The following is a 19,432-nucleotide window of genomic DNA, read 5'->3' as shown; positions in this document are numbered from 1 at the left end:
TTTTTATAGTGTAGACTCTAAACTTCCTTTGTTTAATAAGATTTGTCAGCCTTCGGTGATTTTAATGATGTGATGCCCCTTTTCCTGTCTCACTCATTTTACTGTTCTGTCAGAAATAGCTTAGACTGGCCAGCCACAGTGGCTTTCGCCTCTATTTCCAGCACTTTCAAATGCTGAGGTGGGTAGATGGCTCACGGTCAGGAGTTTGAGCCCAGTCGGGCAAGCATAATGAAACCGTGAATCTATGATTGCGCCACTGCACTCCAGCCTGGGTGACAGAATTAGATTCCGTTCCCCCCCCCCCCAAAAAAATTAGCCAGGCATGGTGGCATGTGTCTGTAGTCCCTGCTACTCAAGAGGCTGAGGTGCGAGAATCTCTTTAGGTAGGAGAATCATGCCACTACACTCCAGCCTGGGTGATCAAAACAGACAAAAAAAAGAAAAAAAGAAAGAAATAGCTTAAACTGGAAAGCTTAAGACATAGAAATTTATTTCTCCTGGATCTGGAAAGTGGGAAATCTAAGAGCAAGATGTCAGCTAGATTGGTTCCTGGTGACAGCCTTCTAAGTGGTTTAGCCCAGCCATCTTCCTGCCCTGTCCTGACATGGTGTAAAGAGGAACAGGCAATGAGCTCTTTACTTTCTCATATTATAACAGCCCTAGGCCAGGCGCGGTGGCTCACACCAGTAATCCCAGCACTTTGGCGGCCGGGGCGGGTGGATCACGAGGTCAGGAGATGGACACCATCCTGGCTAACACGGTGAAACCCCGTCTCTACTAAAAATACAAAAAAATTAGCCGAGCGTGGTGGCGGATGCCTGTAGTCCCAGCTAGTCAGAAGGCTGAGGCAGGAGAATGGCGTGAACCCAGGTGGCGGAGCTTGCAGTGAGCCGAGATCGCACCAGTGCACTCCAGCCTGGAATCCGTCTCAAAAAAAAAAAAAAAAAAAAAAAAAAAAAGCCCTAGTCCTGGCCGGGCGTGGTGGCTCACGCCTGTAATCCCAGCACTTTGGGAGGCGGAGATGGCCAAATCACAAGAGACCAGGAGTTTGCGACCAGCCTGAGCAACATGGAGAAACCACGTCTCTACTAAAAATACAAAATTAGCCAATCTAAAAATACAAAATTAGCCAATAGTGGTGTCACTCACCGGGAGTGGTGCCTGTAATCCCAGCTACTTGGGTGGATGAAGCAGGAGACAGGAGACTCCCTAGAACCTGAGAGGCAGAGGTTGTGGTGATCCTAGATCACGCTATTGCACTCCAGCCTGGGCAACAAGAGCGAAACTCTGTCTCAAAAACTAAAGAGGCCGGGCAAGGTGGCTCACGCTTGTAATCCCAGCACTTTGGGAGGCTGAGGAGGGCGGATCACGAGGTAAAAGATCGAGACCAGGCCGGGCGCAGTGGCTCAAGCCTGTAATCCCAGCACTTTGGGAGGCCGAGACGGGCGGATCACGAGGCCAGGAAATCAAGACCATCCTGGCTAACACGGTGAAACCCCGTCTCTACTAAAAAGTACAAAAAACTAGCCGGGCGAGGTGGCGGGCGCCTGTAGTCCCAGCTACTCGGGAGGCTGAGGCAGGAGAATGGCGTGAACCCGGGAGACGGAGCTTGCAGTGAGCTGAGATCTGGCCACTGCACTCCAGCCTGGGCTACAGAGCGAGACTCCGTCACAAAAAAAAAAAAAAAAAGATCGAGACCATCTGGGCCAACATGATGAAACCCTGTCTCTACTAAAAATATAAAAATTATCTGGGCGTGGTCGTGGGCGCCTGTAGTCCCAGCTACTCAGGAGGCTGAGGCAGGGGAATCGCTTGAACCCGGGAGGCAAAGATTGCAGTGTGCCGCGATTGCGCCACTGAACTCCAGGCTTGGCGATGGAGCAAGACTCCGTCTCAAAAAAATAAAAAATAAAAGAAAGAAGAAAGAAAAAATACAATGAAAAGCCCTAGTCCTATTCACAATTAGTCAACACCTGTGACCAAATTCTCTAAAAGGCCCCATCTATAGTAACATCCTATTGGAGAATAAGAAATCTGATAATGGCTTTTAGTCAATACGAACATGTGGGCCAGAGAGCATATATCACATTTGTTTTGTTTTTATTGTGCAATTTGTTTTATACAATGTTTTCTCTGATCACAGTGTATAAAATTTCCCAGTACTCATTGTATATTTTATATTTTATGCGTAGTGAACTAGGTAACTATGGGGAATGCATATATATACAATTGCTGTATTGCCTGGCTGTTACAAAAGTGTAGTTGAGACATCATAATTGCGCTTTACTACGCTATTAGTCAATTCTTTATTTATTTATGTACTTATTTTGGAGACAGAGTCTTGCCCTGTCACCCAGGCTGGAGTGCAATGGCACGATCTCAGCTCACTGCAACCTCCGCCTCCTGGGTTCAAACAATTCTTTTGCCTCAGCCTCCAGAGTAGCTGAGATTACAGGTGCCCACCACCATGCCCAGCTGATTTTTTTGTATTCTTAGTAGAGATGGGGTTTCCCCAGATGGCCAGACTGTTCTTGAACTCCTGACCTCGTGATCCACTTGCCTTGGCCTCCCAAAGTGCTTGGATTACAGGTGTGAGCCACTGTGCCTGCCGTTAGTCAATTGTTATTTCTTAAAATGCTGTGTATTTTGTTTTGTTTTGTTTTGTTTTTTGAGATGGAATCTTGCTCTGTCGCCCAGGCTGGAGAGCAGTGGTGCGATCTCAGCTCACTGCAAGCTCCACCTTCTGGGTTCAGGCCATTCTCCTGCCTCAGCCTCCAGAGTTGCTGGGACTACAGGTGCCCGCCACCACGCCTGGCTAATTTTTTTGCATTTTTTTAGTAGAGACGGGGTTTCAGCATGTTAGCCAGGATGGTCTCAATCTCTTGACCTCGTGATTCGCTACCTCGGCCTCCAAAAGTGCCAGGATTACAGATGTGAGCCACCGCGCCCAGCCAAATGCTGTGTATTTCCTTGACCTCATACATCAGAAGGTAGTGATCTTAACATGTATTTCAGTTCTGATGTTGCGTGTTGGTGGTTAAGTAGAAGTTGTGGATTTTTTCTTAAGAGGAATTGTTTAGAATTCTGCAGCCTGTATAAATGTACTCATTTACTTGCTGGTTTTATCATGGGTTCCAATATTTTATTAATTAATTTTTATAATTTTATATATGGCTTTTTGGTATGTGGTATGCAATATAACTGACACACTCCACTCGTTAAAGTCACAAAGTGCCACCAGGTGCAGTGACTCACACTGGTAATCCCAGAACTTTGGGAAGCTGAGGCGGGTGGATTACTTGAGGTCAGGAGTTTGAGACCAGCCTGGCCAACATGGTGGCCAACATGGTGAAACCCCATCTTTATTAAAAACACAAAAATTTGCCAGGCATAGTGGTGCATGCCTGTAATCCCAGGTACTCAGGAGTCTGAGGCAGGAGAATCACCTCCACCCAGGAGGCAGAGGTTGCAGTGAGCTGAGATCGCACCATGGCACTCCAAGCTGGAGTGAAAGACCCTGTCTCAAAAAAATAAATATACAAAAAATTTAAAAGCGCCTGTTTTCTGTGGATATAGGTAATTTTATGACATTTATTCAGAAAAATATTGTATTAACTATTTTTTCTTTTTTTCTTTTTTTTTTTTTGAGGTGGAGTCTCACTTTGTCACCCAGGCTGGAGTGCAGTGGTGTGATCTCGGCTCACTGCAACCTCTGCCTCCTGATTCAAGTGATTCTTGTGCCTCAGCCTCCCAAGTAGCTGTGACTGCAGGCGCGGACCACCATACTTGGCTAATTTTTGTAATCTTTTCTTATCTTCTCAGTGCTATAATTGTTTGATAGTACAGAATTTCCATTGCTTTTGGTTATCCTTATATGAGCTTGTTGTGGATTATTTACCAATATTGTATATTGTGTGGGGTTTTTTTTTGTAGCATTTATTTGTATACAGTGAATATGCTTTAAATGTGAAGAATACTTATTTTTCTCTTCGTTGATGTGACAGTGATATGTTTCTTGCAAATTGTGATACACTTTAGGGTCACAGTGGAAAAATACTCCTCACTTTAGGCTTACACATGTTTGTGCCCTGTCAGTGTTTTGTCATAATACAGAAAATAGACTTCCATAGAATTGATTTGAAGGACATATAATTGCCCTTTATTTATTAAAGAATCTTACTCCTTTTGTGTTCCTATACTTTGAAGCTCATGTTTGGGAAGTTCAAAATAAGTCTTGTTTTTTGTGTCATATTTACACACTTCAGTATGATTTGCCATCTAGACTTAATTGGAAACCTGTTGGTGTTTATATTTTGTAGATATCTCTTCCAAATGCATGATGAAGGAGGTCTTGTCAACAGGGCAAGGCAATACAGAAGTGTTCTACCCAGGGACATTGCAAAGACCTGAAAGTCATCACATTGGAGATTTTTGCTTCCAGGACATTGAAAAAGAAATTCATGACATTGAGTTTCAGTGTCAAGAAGATGAAAGAAGTGGCCATGAAGCACCCATGACAAAAATTAAAATCTTGACTGGTAGTACAGACCAATATGATCAAAGGCATGCTGGAAACAAGCCTATTAACGATCAGCTTGGATCAAGTTTTCATTCACATCTGCCTGAATTGCACATATTTCAGATCAAAGGCAAAATTGCTAGTCAAGTTGAGAAGTCTACCAGTGATGCTCCCTCGGTTTCAGCATCCCAAAGAATTTCTTGTAGACCCCAAACCCAGATTTCTAATAACTATAGGAATAATTTCTTGAATTCTTCATTACTCACACAAGAACAGGAAGTACACATGAGAGAAACATCTTTCCAATGTAATGAGAGTGGCAAAGCCTTTAATTGTAGCTCACTCTTAAGGATACACCAGACAATCCATTTAGGAGACAAACCATATAAATGTGATGTATGTGGCAAGCTCTTTAATCATAAGCAGTACCTTGCATGCCATCAGAGATGCCACACAGGTGAGAAACCTTACAAGTGTAATGAATGTGGCAAGTCCTTCAGTCAGGTGTCATCCCTTACATGCCATCGTAGACTTCATACTGGAGTAAAACCTTACAAGTGTAATGAGTGTGGCAAGATCTTTGGTCAAAATTCAGCCCTTGTAATTCATAAGGCAATTCATACTGGAGAGAAACCTTACAAGTGTAATGAACGTGATAAGGCTTTTAATCAACAATCAAACTTTGCACGTCATCATAGAATTCATACTGGAGAGAAACCTTACAAATGTGAAGAATGTGACAAAGTTTTCAGTCACAAATCAACCCTTGAGACACATAAGAGAATTCACACTGGAGAGAAACCATACAAATGTAAGGTTTGTGACACAGCTTTCACGTGGCATTCACAGCTGGCTCGACATACCAGAATTCACACTGGAGAGAAAACTTACAAGTGTAATGAGTGTGGCAAGACTTTCAGTCACAAGTCCTCCCTTGTATGCCATCGAAGACTTCATGCCAGAGAGAAATCTTATAAATGTAAGGTTTGTGACAAGGCTTTCATGCGGAATTCACAACTGGCAAGACATACTAGAATTCACCCTGGAGAAAAACCTTACAAGTGTCATGAATGTGGCAAGACCTTTGGTCAAAATTCAGATCTTTTAATTCATAAATCAATTCACACTGGAGCGCACCCTTACAAATGTGAAGAATGTGAAAAAGTTTTCAGTCGCCAGTCAAGCCTTGAGACACATAAGGTAGTTCATACTGGAGAGAAACCATACAAATGTAAGGTTTGTGACAAGGCTTTCGCATGTCATTCCTATCTGGCAAAACATACTAGAATTCATAGTGGAGAGAAACCTTACAAGTGTAATGAGTGTGGCAAGACCTTCAGTCACAGGTCATACCTTGTATGCCATCGTAGAGTTCATAGTGGTGAGAAACCTTATAAGTGTAATGAGTGCGACAAGACCTTCAGTCGCAGGTCATCCCTTCATTGCCATCGTCGACTTCATAGTGGTGAGAAACCTTACAAGTGTAATGAGTGTGGCAATACCTTCCGTCACTGGCCATCCCTTATATACCATCGTAGACTTCACACTGGAGAGAAATCTTACAAATGTACTGTTTGTGACAAGGCTTTTGTGCGTAATTCACTCCTGGCAAGACATAATAGAATTCACACTGCAGAGAAACCTTACAAGTGTAATGAATGTGGGAAGGTTTTTAATCAACAATCACACCTTTCACGTCATCATAGAATTCATACTGGAGAGAAACCTTAGAAATGTGAAGCGTGTGACAAAGTTTTCAGTTGGAAATCACACCTTAAAAGACAGAATTCATACTGGAGAGAAGCCATACAAATGTAAGGTTTGTCACAAGACTTTTGCGAGTGATTCACTCTGGCACAACATACTGGAATTCACACTGGAGAGAAACAAGTGTAATGAGTGTGGCAAAGCCTTTAGTGGACAGTCAACACTTATTCCCCATCAGGCAGTTCATGGTATGGGGAAATTTGACTAATGTAATGATTCTCACAGTCTTCAGTAACGCTAAAACCATTGCAAATCATTTGAGAACCCATAATGAAGGGATATCTTACAAGTGTAATAAATGTGGTAAAGTTTTCAGACATCGTTTGTACATTGCAGTTCATTGGCAAACTCATACTGGAGAGAAACCTTACAAAGGTCATGACTGTGGCAAGGTCTTCAGTCAAGCTTCATCCTATGCAAAACATAGGAGAATTCATACAGGAGAGAAAGCTCACAAGTGTGGTGATTGTGGCAGAGCCTTTACTTCACGTTCACACCTCATTAGACATCAGATAATCCATACTGGACAGAAATCTTACAAACGTCATAAGTGTGGCAAGGTCTTTATTCCGAGGTCACTCCTTACAGAACATGAGAAAATTCATTTTTGAGCTAACTGTTCCCAATGAAATGAGTATAGCAAACCATCAGGCATTAATTGACATTAGAGTCAATTCAGCATTGACTCGAGTTTCTGTTGACTTAACATTGAGTTCAAGCCTTAATTGACATTAAAGTGTTTGTGTTAAGAGGATTGGGCCAGGTGTGGTGGCTCAGGCCTGTTGTGCCAGCACATTGGGAGGCCAAGGCAGGTAGATTACTTGAGGTCGGGAGTTTGAAACCAGCATGGCCCACACATGTTAGCCACTTGTCTCAGCCTGTTTTTTGTTTCTGATTTTCTATTATTATTATTATTATTATTATTGGAGATAGTACTTTTTAAAGAGATAGTACTTCTTTGAGATAGTACTTTTTAAAAGGAGTATCAGCTGGGTGTGGTGGCTCACGCCTGTAATCCCAGCACTTTGGGAAGTCGGGCGGATCACGAGGTCAGTAGATCGAGACCATCCTGGCTTACACGGTGAAACCCCGTCTCTACTTAAAAAAATACAAAAAAACCAGCCGGGCGAGGTGGCGGGCACCTGCAGTCCCAGCTACTTGGGAGGCTGAGGCAAGAGAATGGCGTGAACCTGGGAGGTGGAGCTTGCAGTGAGCTGAGATCCGGCCACTGCACTCCAGCCTGGGCAACAGAGCGAGACTCCGTCTCAAAAAAAAAAAAAAGAAAAGAAAAAGTACAAAAAATTAGCCTGGCGTGGTGGTGCGTGCCTGTAGTCCTAGCTACTGGGGAGTCTGAGGCAGGAGAATGGCGTGAACCCGGGAAGTGGAGCTTGTAGTGAGCTGAGATCATGCCATTGCACTCCAGCCTGGGAGACAGAGCCAGACTCCGTCTCAAAAAAGAAAAAAGAAGAAGCAAGGGTAATACATAGGGGAGCAGCAAGCAAGTTCTTATTACTAGCAATATATCTACAATGACGGTTTTAAATCCTGCTGTAGCTGGAAACTATTTTCTAAATAAAGACCTAGGATCAAACTCGTGCTCAGGCTGTACAGGCACATGTGAAAACTTTGTCATGTCCTTGACTATATTTTTAACTACGTGTCCTTGATCATTTATTTGTAGGCAGCAATTGGTTAAGTTAAATTTTTTACAGACTCCTCCTTCAGCTGCCAGCAAGTAGTCTAAGGTCAGTCTATTCTGATAGATAGCATTCTTCATTTGGGCTTCCTGCCAAGCTAAAACAGTCAAAGCTCTGCCAGTTTCATTAGTAATTATTTTTAAGATGGCAGGCAACTGTATGATCCGATTGAGCAAGTAGATGGGGGTTCAGTATCTTCATAAGCCATTTTGTGCCCATGTGGCAGGCTTATAATACTGTGTGATCCTTTCAGAGGGCCACTCATTATCTTTCCAGTTTCCTATAACTATGCTTCTCTTTTCTTGGGAGGCATAGACAAGGAAGCCTAGGAACTCACTTGGTTTTGCGGGTAATAAAAAAAAGGACAGCTTAAGAGTGCCAATAACACAACTGCCTGCCTATTTATTAGGTAACCAAATGTGGGCTCTGTGCCTACATATCCAGTATAGTCCAGCAGGGCCGTCCAGTCCTGATGAGATTCTGGATAAGCCCAGGCAGTTTTTAACTTAGAAAATTTACTAAATGGGTTCTTTTCAGTGTGGTTTAGGCCCCACAAAATAATTGTTTTTGTTGTGCTGTTGTACAACTTCTGTGCTATACAATTAAGATTTCTTACTGGGATGATAAAGTTTTTTCCTCCTCTAGCTATACAGTATTGTTCAATAATTGAGGTTTTTAGGACCTAGAAGTTGCTAGCTTAGGCCTTCTGAACTGGAATTACATCAGGAGCTGGATCAGTGGGCACCAACTCTTGGGCTTCCGAAGGCCATTGGTCTCTGATAGTGGTTCCTCCACATACGTAAGAAGTAACACTGCGGGAATGAGCTACATTTTCTGCTAATTGGAGCAACAATTTTTTTGTCTTTTTCAGAAGTTCTGGTTCTGGTAGATTCAGCTCATCATAAAAGGTTTGAAACACTGGTTCGGGAGAGCTCTTGTGAACCTCCCTTTGAAATAAAATGACAACTTGGGGGATTTAACCTTGTCCCATCAATTCAGGGTTACAAGTTCTCCTTTTTTCTAATGGGGATCTAGGGGATGGGTGATTATTAGTTCTAGTGGGTTACAGTGACCGGCAGCACAGGAGGGGTTGGCGGGGATCTAGGGGATGGGTAATTATTAGTTCCAGTGGGTTACAGTGACCGGCAGCACAGGAGGGGTTGGCTTCCTCCTTCTGAAGGTGAACCAGGTCCTTTTTGTTCTTTTTCTAAGTAGCCTAAATAACACATGGCTAACAGGCACAATTTTCACAAACTTCTGACTCATGACAAACATATTTATTTTCTATTCTGTAGCTTCTTTCCTAATTAAGAGAACCACATCCTGTTCCTAGCTTGTTACTATTAATGGCTGCACAAGCATCAAACCTTAAAGTTTCTTGTTTGGGGATTCCTTTTTCTTCTGTTCTAGTTATTGTTTTACTTGTATCACTGAGGAAAAGGCCAGTTCTTAATCTTATTTCAAAAACGGTGGCTGCAGGGGGCTCAGATGGATTATAACACACATCAGGTTGGTCATTCCTCAGGCTACATATCTTGTACTGAGTGGCATTATACAAACAAGTTTCTTTTAAGGTTCCTACACATTTATAATAACCATAGAACAGAAAGATTGTTTTAATTTGCTGTCTTACTTCAGTGACCTGATGAATACACTGGGAACAGTCTCCAGTTTGAGTAAGGTCAGTTGAATCCTTTACTGTATAATCTAAAATTTAAGGCCGGGCGTAGTGGCTCAAGCCTGTAATCCCAGCACTTTGGGAGGCCCAGGCGGGTGGATCACGAGGTCAGGAGATCGAGACCATCCTGGCTAACATGGTGAAACCCTGTCTCTACTAAAAAATACAAAAAAACTAGCCGGGCGAGGTGGCAGCTGCCTGTAGTCCCAGCTACTCGGGAGGCTGAGGCGGGAGAATGGCATAAACCCGGGAGGCAGAGCTTGCAGTGAGCCTAGATCCGGCCACTGCACTCCAGCCTGGGCGACAGAGCGAGACTCTGTCTCAAAAAAAAAAAAAAAAAAAAAAAAAATTTAAAGTGTAGAGTGTTAGATTAAGCTGCATCAGAGGAGTGGTACACTCCTTACGGTCTCCCTCTTCTTTTTGTTTAATCAATAGAGTTTTGAGTGTTCTATTAGTTCTTTCAACTATGGCCTGTCCTTGGGAATTATAGGGAATTCCTGTTGTATGTGTAATTTTCCACTGATTTAAGAATTTTTGGAATGCTTTACTTCAGTATCCTCATCCATTGTCAATTTTAATTTTTTTTTTTTTGGAACTCCCATGACAGCAAAACAAGAAGATAAATGTTTTTTAACATGGGAAGTGCTTTCTCCTGTCTGGAAAGTTGCCCATATGAAATGTGAATAAGTATCAACTGTTACATGGACACATGATAATCTTCCAAATGAAGGTACATGCGTGACATCCATTTGCCATAACGCATTATGACATACACCTCTGGGATTGACTCCTGCCTTTTGAGTGGACAGCTGTAGGACCTGACACTGGGTTCAATGTTATACAATATTTTTTGCCTGTTTCCATGTGACATCAAATTTGTTTTTTATTTTTATTTTTAAATTTTTTTTTTGAGACAGAGTTTCACTCTTTTTGCCCAGGCTAGAGTACAATGGCACAATCTCGGCTCACCGCAACCTCTGCCTCCCAGGTTCAAGCAATTCTCCTGTCTCAGCCTCCTGAGTAGCTGGGATTACAGGCATGCATCACCATGCTTGGCTAATTTTGTATTTTTAGTAGAGACAGGGTTTCTCCATGTTGAGGCTGGTCTTGAACTCCTGACCTCAGGTGATCCACCCGCCTTGGCCTCCCAAAGTGCTGAGATTACAGGCATGAGCCACTGGGCCTGGAAAATTTGTTTTTTAATCCTGCTGCATTTACATGAGTCAAAGCATGAGGTTCTTGTGCTTTTGTGAATGCAGATGATACCAGTAAGTCAGCTTGTTCATTTGCTTTAGTTGAAGGCCCTGGTAAATTAGTGTGTGCTCCAATATTAGTAATATAAAACAGGAAATTTCTTTTTCTTACAGTTTGCTGTAATAAATTGAACAGCTGGTTTCACTGATCATCCATGCTATATTTAATTAGAGCTGTCTCAACATCCCTTGTAGTCTGTACTACATATGCAGAATCTGATACAATATTAATAGGTTGATTGAAATCTTGTAACACTGCAATGACTGCAACCAACTCTGCTTTTAGAGCCGATTGATACTGAGTTTTGATGACTCGCTCTTTTAGGCCTCTGTAAGCCACTTTTCCATTACTGGAACCATCAGCAAACACTGTCAGAGCATTTTCTAAAAGTTTATGTCTGGTAATTTTAGGTAAAATCCAAGTAGTCAATTTTAAAAACTGGAAGATTTTTGTTTTTGGGTAATGATTATCAATAATTCCCACAAAATCAGCAAGATCAGTCTGCCATGCACCAGAATTGATAAAGCCTTGTCTAACCTGTTCCTTGTTTAAAGGAACAACGATCTTGTCTGGGTCATTTCCACGCAATTTTATTATTCGTAATCTTGCCTGACCAATTAATGTAGCTCTTTGATCCAAGTGCAATGTAAAAGTCTTAATTGTACTGTGAGGAAAATTTTTCAAAATCCTGCTCCGCCAGAGGAATGGTAAAAAAGCAATCTTTCCAATCAATTATATTTAAAGGCCCGTCCTTTGAGATCATGGCCGGAGAGGGCAACCCGGTTGGAGAGGCTCCATGGGTTGAATTATGGCATTTACGGCTCCTAAGTCAGTTAACATTCGCCATCTGCCGGATTTTTTCTGAATTACAAACACAAGAGAATTCCAAGGTGAGAATGAAGGCTCAATACAGAGTAGTATTGCCTCCAGCATATCACACCTCCAGTCACAGTGTGGTTTTCTCCTATCTAAGAATAGAACCAATGGGAATGGTCGGCTTTACACCAAGACATTCCATTCCCAGAACTTGCAGGAGACAGATGCCTTCCTCTTATCTCAACTGCAAAGAGGCCTCCCTCTTTCACTGATCCTCCTCAGCACAGACCCTTCAAGGGTGTCGGACTGGTGGATGGTAAGGTCTTTCCTTTCCCAGGAGGCCATATCTCAGGCTGTCTCAGTGGGGGGAAACCTTGGACAATACCCAGGCTTTCTTAGGCAGAGTTCCCTGTGGCTTTCCACAGTGCACTGTGTCCCTGGTTAATCGAGAATGGAGAATGGCGATGACTTTTACCAAGCACACTGCCTGCAAACATACTGTTAACAAGGCACATCCTGGCCAGGCATGGTGGCTCACGCCTGTAATCTAAGCACTTTGGGAGGCTGAGGCATTCGGATCACAACGTCAGGAGTGCCAGACCAGCCTGACCAAGATGGTGAAACCCCATCTCTACCAAAAGTGCAGAAATTAACCAGGTGTGGTGGTGAGCACCTGTAATCCCAGATACTCAGGAGACTGAGGCAGGAGAATCTCTTGAACCCTGGTGGCAGAGGTTGCAGTGAGCCGAGATCACACCACTGCACTCCAGTCTGGGCCACAAAATGAGACTCCACCTCGAAAAACCAAAACCAAAAAAAAAAAAAAAAAAAACCGAAAAACAAGAAACAAAAAAGGGCACATCCTGCACAGCCCTAAATCCATTAAATTTTGATTCATTATAGCACATGTTTCTGTGAGCACAGGGTTGGGGCTAAAGTTACAGGTTAACAGTATCTCAAAGCAGAAATAATTTTTCTTAGTACAGATCAAAATGGAGTTTCTTATATCTTCCTTTTCTACATAGACACAGTAACAATCTGATCTGTCTTTCTTTTCCCCACAATCCAGGCACAGTACCTTTCCTTAAACTCATTCATGATACAGAATCCTTTGCTCACATGTTGTTTCCCTGCTGACCTTCTCCCCACCATCACCCTGTTACCCTGCTGCACTCCCCTCAGCAAGATAGTAAAAATAGTGATCAACAAATACTGAGGGAACTCAGAGACCAGCACCGGTGGGGGTCCTCGCATGCTGAGTGTGCCCGTCCCCTGGGCCCACTGTTCTTTCTCTATACTTTGTCTCTGTGTCTTATTTCTTTTCTCAGTCTCTCATCTCCACCTGAGGAGAAATATCCACAGGTGTGGAGGGGCTGGCCCCCTTTATTTTTCACATATAGGATTGATTTCTAAAGACTAATGTTACATGAGGAAACAGCTCAGAGGAGGAAAGAAAAAGAGCCAGGCCTGGCTCTTCCTCCAGTGAAGTCATCTTCCTCGGTGGATTAATCTGTTTCTTTCCTTTCTGAAATGCCAGATATTGTAGTAGCCAGTCTTTTCTGAGTCTGAGGCAGTCTGCCTGACACGCTCACTTCCACTCACCCATGCCTGACCTCAGTTCCTCTCACCTGCTCTGAGATTCCATCCCCTGTGACCCGGTGACAAGAACTTCTTTTTTTTTTTTTTTTTTTTTTTTTTTTTTTGAGACGGAGTCATACTCTGTCGCCCAGGCTGGAGTGCAGTGGCCGGATCTCAGCTCACTGCAAGCTCCGCCTCCCGGGTACACGCCATTCTCCTGCCTCAGCCTCCCAAGTAGCTGGGACTACAGGCGCCCGCCACTTTGCCCGGCTAGTTTTTTTTTTGTATTTTTTAGTAGAGACGGGGTTTCACCCTGTTAGCCAGGATGGTCTTGATCTTCTGACCTCGTGATCCGCCCGTCTCGGCCTCCCAAAGTGCTGGGATTACAGGCTTGAGCCACCGCGCCCGGCCAAGAACTTCTTAAGAGGCTGCACTGGGCACGGTCCTGGGAAGGGCTCACACCCAGACATGGATGGACACCGGGTGTGGGCCCCCTAGTGTCAGTGCTATTGAGGAGCCTGGATTGTTCAGGGGCCACATCTGGATGTCAGCAATTTGTGGACCAGATCAGAGAAACAATATGTGAAGTGCATACGTTATTGTGCACAGATATCTGGTCAATTCTGAAAAAGGAGACCAATAAGGGGAGATATTTTGTATCTGATTTGGTAATGCATTTCAAGCCACACTTTGGGGCCGGGTCTGGTTAGACGGCGTGGGGCGGGTGGGGACTGGGGTGGGGCAAAAAGTAGGAGGCTGCCTGGAGGCTGGGCTGGACAGCGGGACGGGGTGTGGCCAGAGGCTTATTTTTGTCTTGGGGCCTGGGCTTGAAATGTGTTGTTCTTCAGGGCGGGGCCTGGCGGCGATGGGTCGGGGCTCTCTCCTCAGCTGGGTCCATGATGTGAGCTGCTGTCATCCTCTTCACCTCCAGGACTGGATCCCCCGGGTTCTGATTGGTGGATTGTTGCTGGTGTGCCGTGATATTACCCCTAATATCACAGGGATACTTCCTGCCCATTTTAAGTTAGCATTTCCAGCAATCGAAGGTAAAACATTTTGTAGTGGGCCACCCGTACTGAACGCTAAATCTTTTTTTCTCTGAAGTTGAAAATGGTTTTAAGGCAAAGCGCCTTTTTCGAGCAGGTAGAGTCGCGCGTCCTGCAGGCGGGGCGAGTTCCCCTCAGGCTGGGGCAGGACTGGGGACAGGGGCAGGTACCTCGGTAAAGGGGTGGAGTGGGGCGCTGCTTACAACCGGGACTGACAATTAGAATGGCTTAGTAAACTAAGCAAAGTCCTGGGTTGTTTGAGTGGATAATGGACACTGAAAGGTGACGTGGAAAACTGCCTATTACACTATACCCACCGTTTATTTAGTCTTAGGAAGACTAAGCATCCCCAGCGGTAAGACCTCCTGGGATCCTTGTCCCTTCTTACGGAGTGATAAAGTAACCTTCTCTGAAGTGTGTCAATCCGTCACCAATCAGGTTGCTGCAGCCTGTGCACTGGTCTTGAATGGAAAATGTGGTGATTCTGCTAAAGCTTCTCTGTCTTTCCCCGTGTGTGAAACCTTAACGTGTCTACTTGGGAACGCTGAGCCCATTTATTTGGAGTTGCTGTTGCCATCTGGCTTTCTTCAAGTGTTGTGTTCACATTAACTCTATACTTAATCATATATTTTAAATTTTATTATGTACTGCTGACTTCAGTTTCTGTCAGATTGTAGGAGCCTCACCAGAGAGGGCACCTGTCGCCATGTTGTAAAACTCACACTTGTCAAAAAGACATGGGTTAGGGTTACTCCCCCTCCCTCAGCTACTTAGCTGACACAGATGGTCACCTCCATTACCAGGTAGAGCCAGGATGAACTATGTGTGAGCAAGGGTGTTGTCAAGTCCTCTTCCCTGAGGACTGATTAGTGTTTATCTTGAAAACATGTACTTAATGGGTTGTATAGAACAGTGAAGTTTCTTTCTGTCTTTTCAACCTCTTAGCTGTTTGCCTCTATTTCCCATCACATTCTGGTCTAAGGCTTATTTATTAATAAAACTGTTTTCATTTCTTTCTCTGTTATTGTCATGGAGATGATTTCTCATTTGGGAGAAGATTTTTTGGTTTTCAATTATACTTTGTCAACATTTAAAAAGCGAAGTAAAGAATATTTCTTGGGCCAGGCATGGTGGCTCATGCCTGTAATTCCAGCACTTTGGGAGGCCGAGGCAGGCAAATAACTTGAAGTGAGGAGTTCGATACCGGCCTGGTCACCATGGTGAAACCCCGTCTCTACCAACAATACAAACATTAGCCGGGCATAGTGACACGCGCCTGTAACGCCAGCTGCTCCCGAGGCTGAGGCAGGAGAATCGCTTGAACCCAGGAGGCAGAGGCTGCACTGAGTCGAGATCTCGCCACTGCACTCCAGCCTGGGCGACAGAGAAATACTCTGTCTCAAAAGAAAGAAAAAAAGGGAAAGCAAAAAGTAAATAATAATAATAAAAGAAAGTAATAGATCTCTTCCACAAATGTGCTGGGACAACTAACTGGATATCCACATGGAAAAGAATAATGATGGATCTGTACGTCACACCATCAAAAATTTTATTTAACAAAAAAAAATTTTTTTTTTTTTAAGAGAAAGAGAGACGAGCAAGGGAGACATGCGGCAGTGGGTGTTACCTGTAGCTCAGGCTGGCTTGGAACCCCAGGCTCAGCGATTCTCCCTCTGCTGCTTCCTGAGTAGCTGGGACCTCAGGCTCCCTCCCCCGCGCCTCTGCTGTGTTTAAGCAGCAGGTGGTGACCTCACTCCTCCCTGGCCTGAGCACTCCGTCCCGCACCCCAGGCGGTGGCCCTAGGGAAGTCTCTGAAGCTGAGTACAGGGTGGACTCTCCCTCCAAGTGAATGGACAATAGAAAGGGAGAGGATATCTGTTCTGTTCTGTGGACCGTCACCATGACATCGTACGTGCTGCCCAGGCAGGGCTTTGCATTTCACATTCTAGTTTGCATCCCGGTTCCAGACAATTCCAGGGCTTTTGAATCATGCTTCAGACTTTCTGGCGCTCTAACCTCCAAAACCTGAAAACAGAGAGGCTACGAGGGAGACTGAGAGATGCTCAGGTACCGCCCCGCCCCGCCCTCTGCCTGTTCTAAAGAACAAGGTCTCTCCGCCTCCCGCCCCGCCCCTATCTCGCCCAGGCCCCGCCCACCTCCTCCCACCTCCCACCCAAGCCTGGCTTCCGTCCTGCTTGGGCGAAGATGAACGCAAACCCGGAAGCGGATCGGGTGGAGTGAAGGTCACATCGCCGCAGTGAGTTTTGCTCTGTGTTGTGTTAAGTCTGCGCTTCACAGGTCCCCGTCGCTTCTTTCCCCGGGACTTGGGGTCCTCACAGACCTGGAAATTCTCACCCATCTTCCTTCACCCAGAGAAAATTGAGACATCCCCGTGAGAGCCCGGGGGTCTTTAAACTCTTTTGGGTTTAAAGTCGCCCTGAAGCTGGTCCTGTCCCCAGTCTTTCTGCTATAGGGCAATGTATACACTTTCTATTGCGTAGTTTTCCTGCTCAAAAGTTTGTTCTGACTCCTCCCTCCCCGGGCTTATTAAAGTCCTCACCCGGGAAGTGGATTCTTGCCGGAGGCGCGCCTCCCAGCCTCCCCCTCGTGGGCTCCTGGAGCGCCGCACTGCGGCCCCAGTCCCAGGGAGGCCCAGTCCTGCCGGGTCCTGGGATCCTGCAGACCCCATGCTGGTCCTAAGGCGCCGTCCTCCCTGACTTCCCTTCTCATGCCAGGGCCTGTTGCTTCCCAGGTCTCCCCTCCGCAGTCACGGCTTCCATTGAGTGCCGAGACCAGCTCGGTCAGGGAGACCCTAACCCAGTGGCTCTAGAGGAATTAAAGACACACACACACACAGAGAAATATAGAGGTGTGAAGCGGGAAATCAGGAGTCTCACAGCCTTCAGAGCTGAGAACTTGGAACAGAGATTTACGCACGTATTTATTAGCAACAAGCCAGTCATTAGTGTTGTTTCTATAGATTTTAGATTAAAAGTATCTCTTATGGAAAAGGAAGGGATGACCTGAAATAGAGGGATGGGTCTGGCTAATTATCTACAGCAGGAGCATGTCCTTAAGGCACAGAATGCTCATGCTATTGTTAGTGGCTTAAGAATGCCTTTTTTTTTTTTTTTTTTTTTTTTTGAGACGGAGTCTCGCTGTGTCACCCAGGCTGGAGTGCAGTGGCGCGATCTCGGCTCACTGCAAGCTCCGCCTCCCGGGTTCCCGCCATTCTCCTGCCTCAGCCTCCGAGTAGCTGTGACTACAGGCGCCGCCACCTCGCCCGGCTAGTTTTTTGTATTTTTTTAGTAGAGACGGGGTTTCACCATGTTAGCCAGGATGGTCTCGATCTCCTGACCTCGTGATCCACCCGCCTCGGCCTCCCAAAGTGCTGGGATTACAGGCTTGAGCCTCCGCGCCCGGCCTTAAGAATGCCTTTAAGCGGTTTTCCACCCTGGGTGGGTCAGGTGTTCCTTGCCCTCATTCCGGTAAACCCACAACCTTCCAGCGTGGGTGTTATAGCCATCATGAACATGCCACAGTGCTGCAGAGATTTTGTTTATGGCCAGTTTTGGGGCCAAATTATGGCCAGATTTTGAGGAGCCTGTTCCCAACCATTGAACCTGCACTTGGGAAGTCCCAGGGCCTGTCCTGTGACACGGGGTCTTCTCACCTGCTGAGCTCCAGCCCCTGGAAAATGCTGTCCTCTGGGATGCAGGCGTCTTACTCCAAACCCTCCTATGATTGTGTGGGCTAAAGGGAGCAGGAGACAGAGAGCAGTAGAAAACCTGAGACAGAGAAAAGAAGAATAAGAAAGGCCCATAGCAGATGGAAAAATGGAGGATTGGTGAGGGATATGCTAAGAGATGGCAAAAGTGAAAACAACAACAGCAACAACAAAAATATAAGAAAACAGGAGGAGAAAAGCAACTGGAGAAATGTAAAGAAAAGCTAGATGTACAGAGAGATGAAGGACGTCAAGGTGGGGAAGTGGCAGCAAAGAGGGAGGCTCATCAGAGTGAGGGAGGGAGGGATTTGGAGCCAGGGTAGACAGAGCAGAGTGGTGCTTGTGTCAAGGAGAACAGAGGGAGAACCACAGCAGGGAGGACACCTGGGGATCTGGGGTGCCACAGAGTAGGGACGGGGGAGTATGTCAGGGAAGAGAAAATTTAACAGGGAGATCAGAGGAGGTGCAGAGATGAGAGAAGAGACAGAAATAGATGGAGATTGAGGATGACTGAAAGATTGGGGAGAAGGAGCAACAAGAGGTTAAATAAGTTGTGAGGATGGAGCAGAAGAGGTGGAAGATAAGGAATAGAGGGAAGAAGGAGATAAACAGCAGAAGAGGAGAGGGGTACAAAATGAGGAACAGAATCCCAGGGAAAAAGAAAGGAAAACAAGAGCTAGAGAGAGAAGGGGAGAATGAGAGATAGGTACAGAATTAGGGAGGGAAGCACAGTAATGAAGAAAGAGGGGCTGGGCACAGTGGCTCACACCTGTAATCTCCTCACTTTAGGAGACTGAGGCAAGGGGATTGCTTGAGGAGTTCGAGACCAGCTTGGGCAACATAGTGAGACCCCCATCTCTGCCAAAAAAAATAAGTAAATAACCGGGCCTAATGGTGTGCACCTGTACTCCCAGCTGCTCTGGAGGCAGAGCTGGGAGGATGACTTTAGCCCAGGACGTCCAGGCTGCGGTGAGTTGAGATCAGGCCACTACACTGCAGCCTCATCAACAGAGCAAGACCTTGTCTTAAAAGAAAAATGGGGCAAGAGACCTTGGGTTTAGATGAGTGGGTGAGTTCTTTGGATATGATTAGTTGTGACATGTTGACTTCTGTGTATATAATCTAATAACCAAAAACTTGTTTAAATTATACAGATGAGATTGAGAATTTTAAAATTGGCATCTATAAGACATGAACATTCTATAAATCTTGGCATGAGAGGTTATGTTCCACTTGAAATCCCTATTCAGCCAGAGGGAAGTGACTTATTGAGTTGTGAATCACTGCCTTCCCTTTTCCTAGGATGGGGTAGGACGTGGGTAGTGAAGGGGGAAAAAGTCACTGTCTGTT

At 45.1% G+C, this 19,432-nt stretch overlaps 1 protein-coding gene across 3 annotated transcripts in view; it reads left to right on the top strand.

Moving 5' to 3' along the window:
• The window catches only part of LOC126943021 (zinc finger protein 611), a 165,042-nt gene that overhangs the window by 47,652 nt on the left and 97,958 nt on the right, over window positions 1-19,432 (top strand). For 2 of the 3 annotated variants that reach the window (XM_050771280.1, XM_050771292.1), the window contains exon 3: window positions 4,320-6,603. The exons of the other annotated variant lie outside the window; for it this stretch is intronic. In XM_050771280.1, coding sequence (XP_050627237.1) covers window positions 4,320-6,250 — 1,931 coding nt within the window. In that variant the 3' untranslated portion in view covers window positions 6,251-6,603. Of the gene's footprint in view, window positions 1-4,319; window positions 6,604-19,432 lie in introns of those variants that run through there. 3 annotated transcript variants of the gene reach the window in all.

This window comes from Macaca thibetana, chromosome 19 (genome assembly GCF_024542745.1).
Source record: "Macaca thibetana thibetana isolate TM-01 chromosome 19, ASM2454274v1, whole genome shotgun sequence".
Classification (NCBI taxonomy): domain Eukaryota; kingdom Metazoa; phylum Chordata; class Mammalia; order Primates; family Cercopithecidae; genus Macaca; species Macaca thibetana.
Note: the sequence above shows the minus strand (reverse complement) of the source record. Positions and strands in the feature narration are given on the sequence as shown.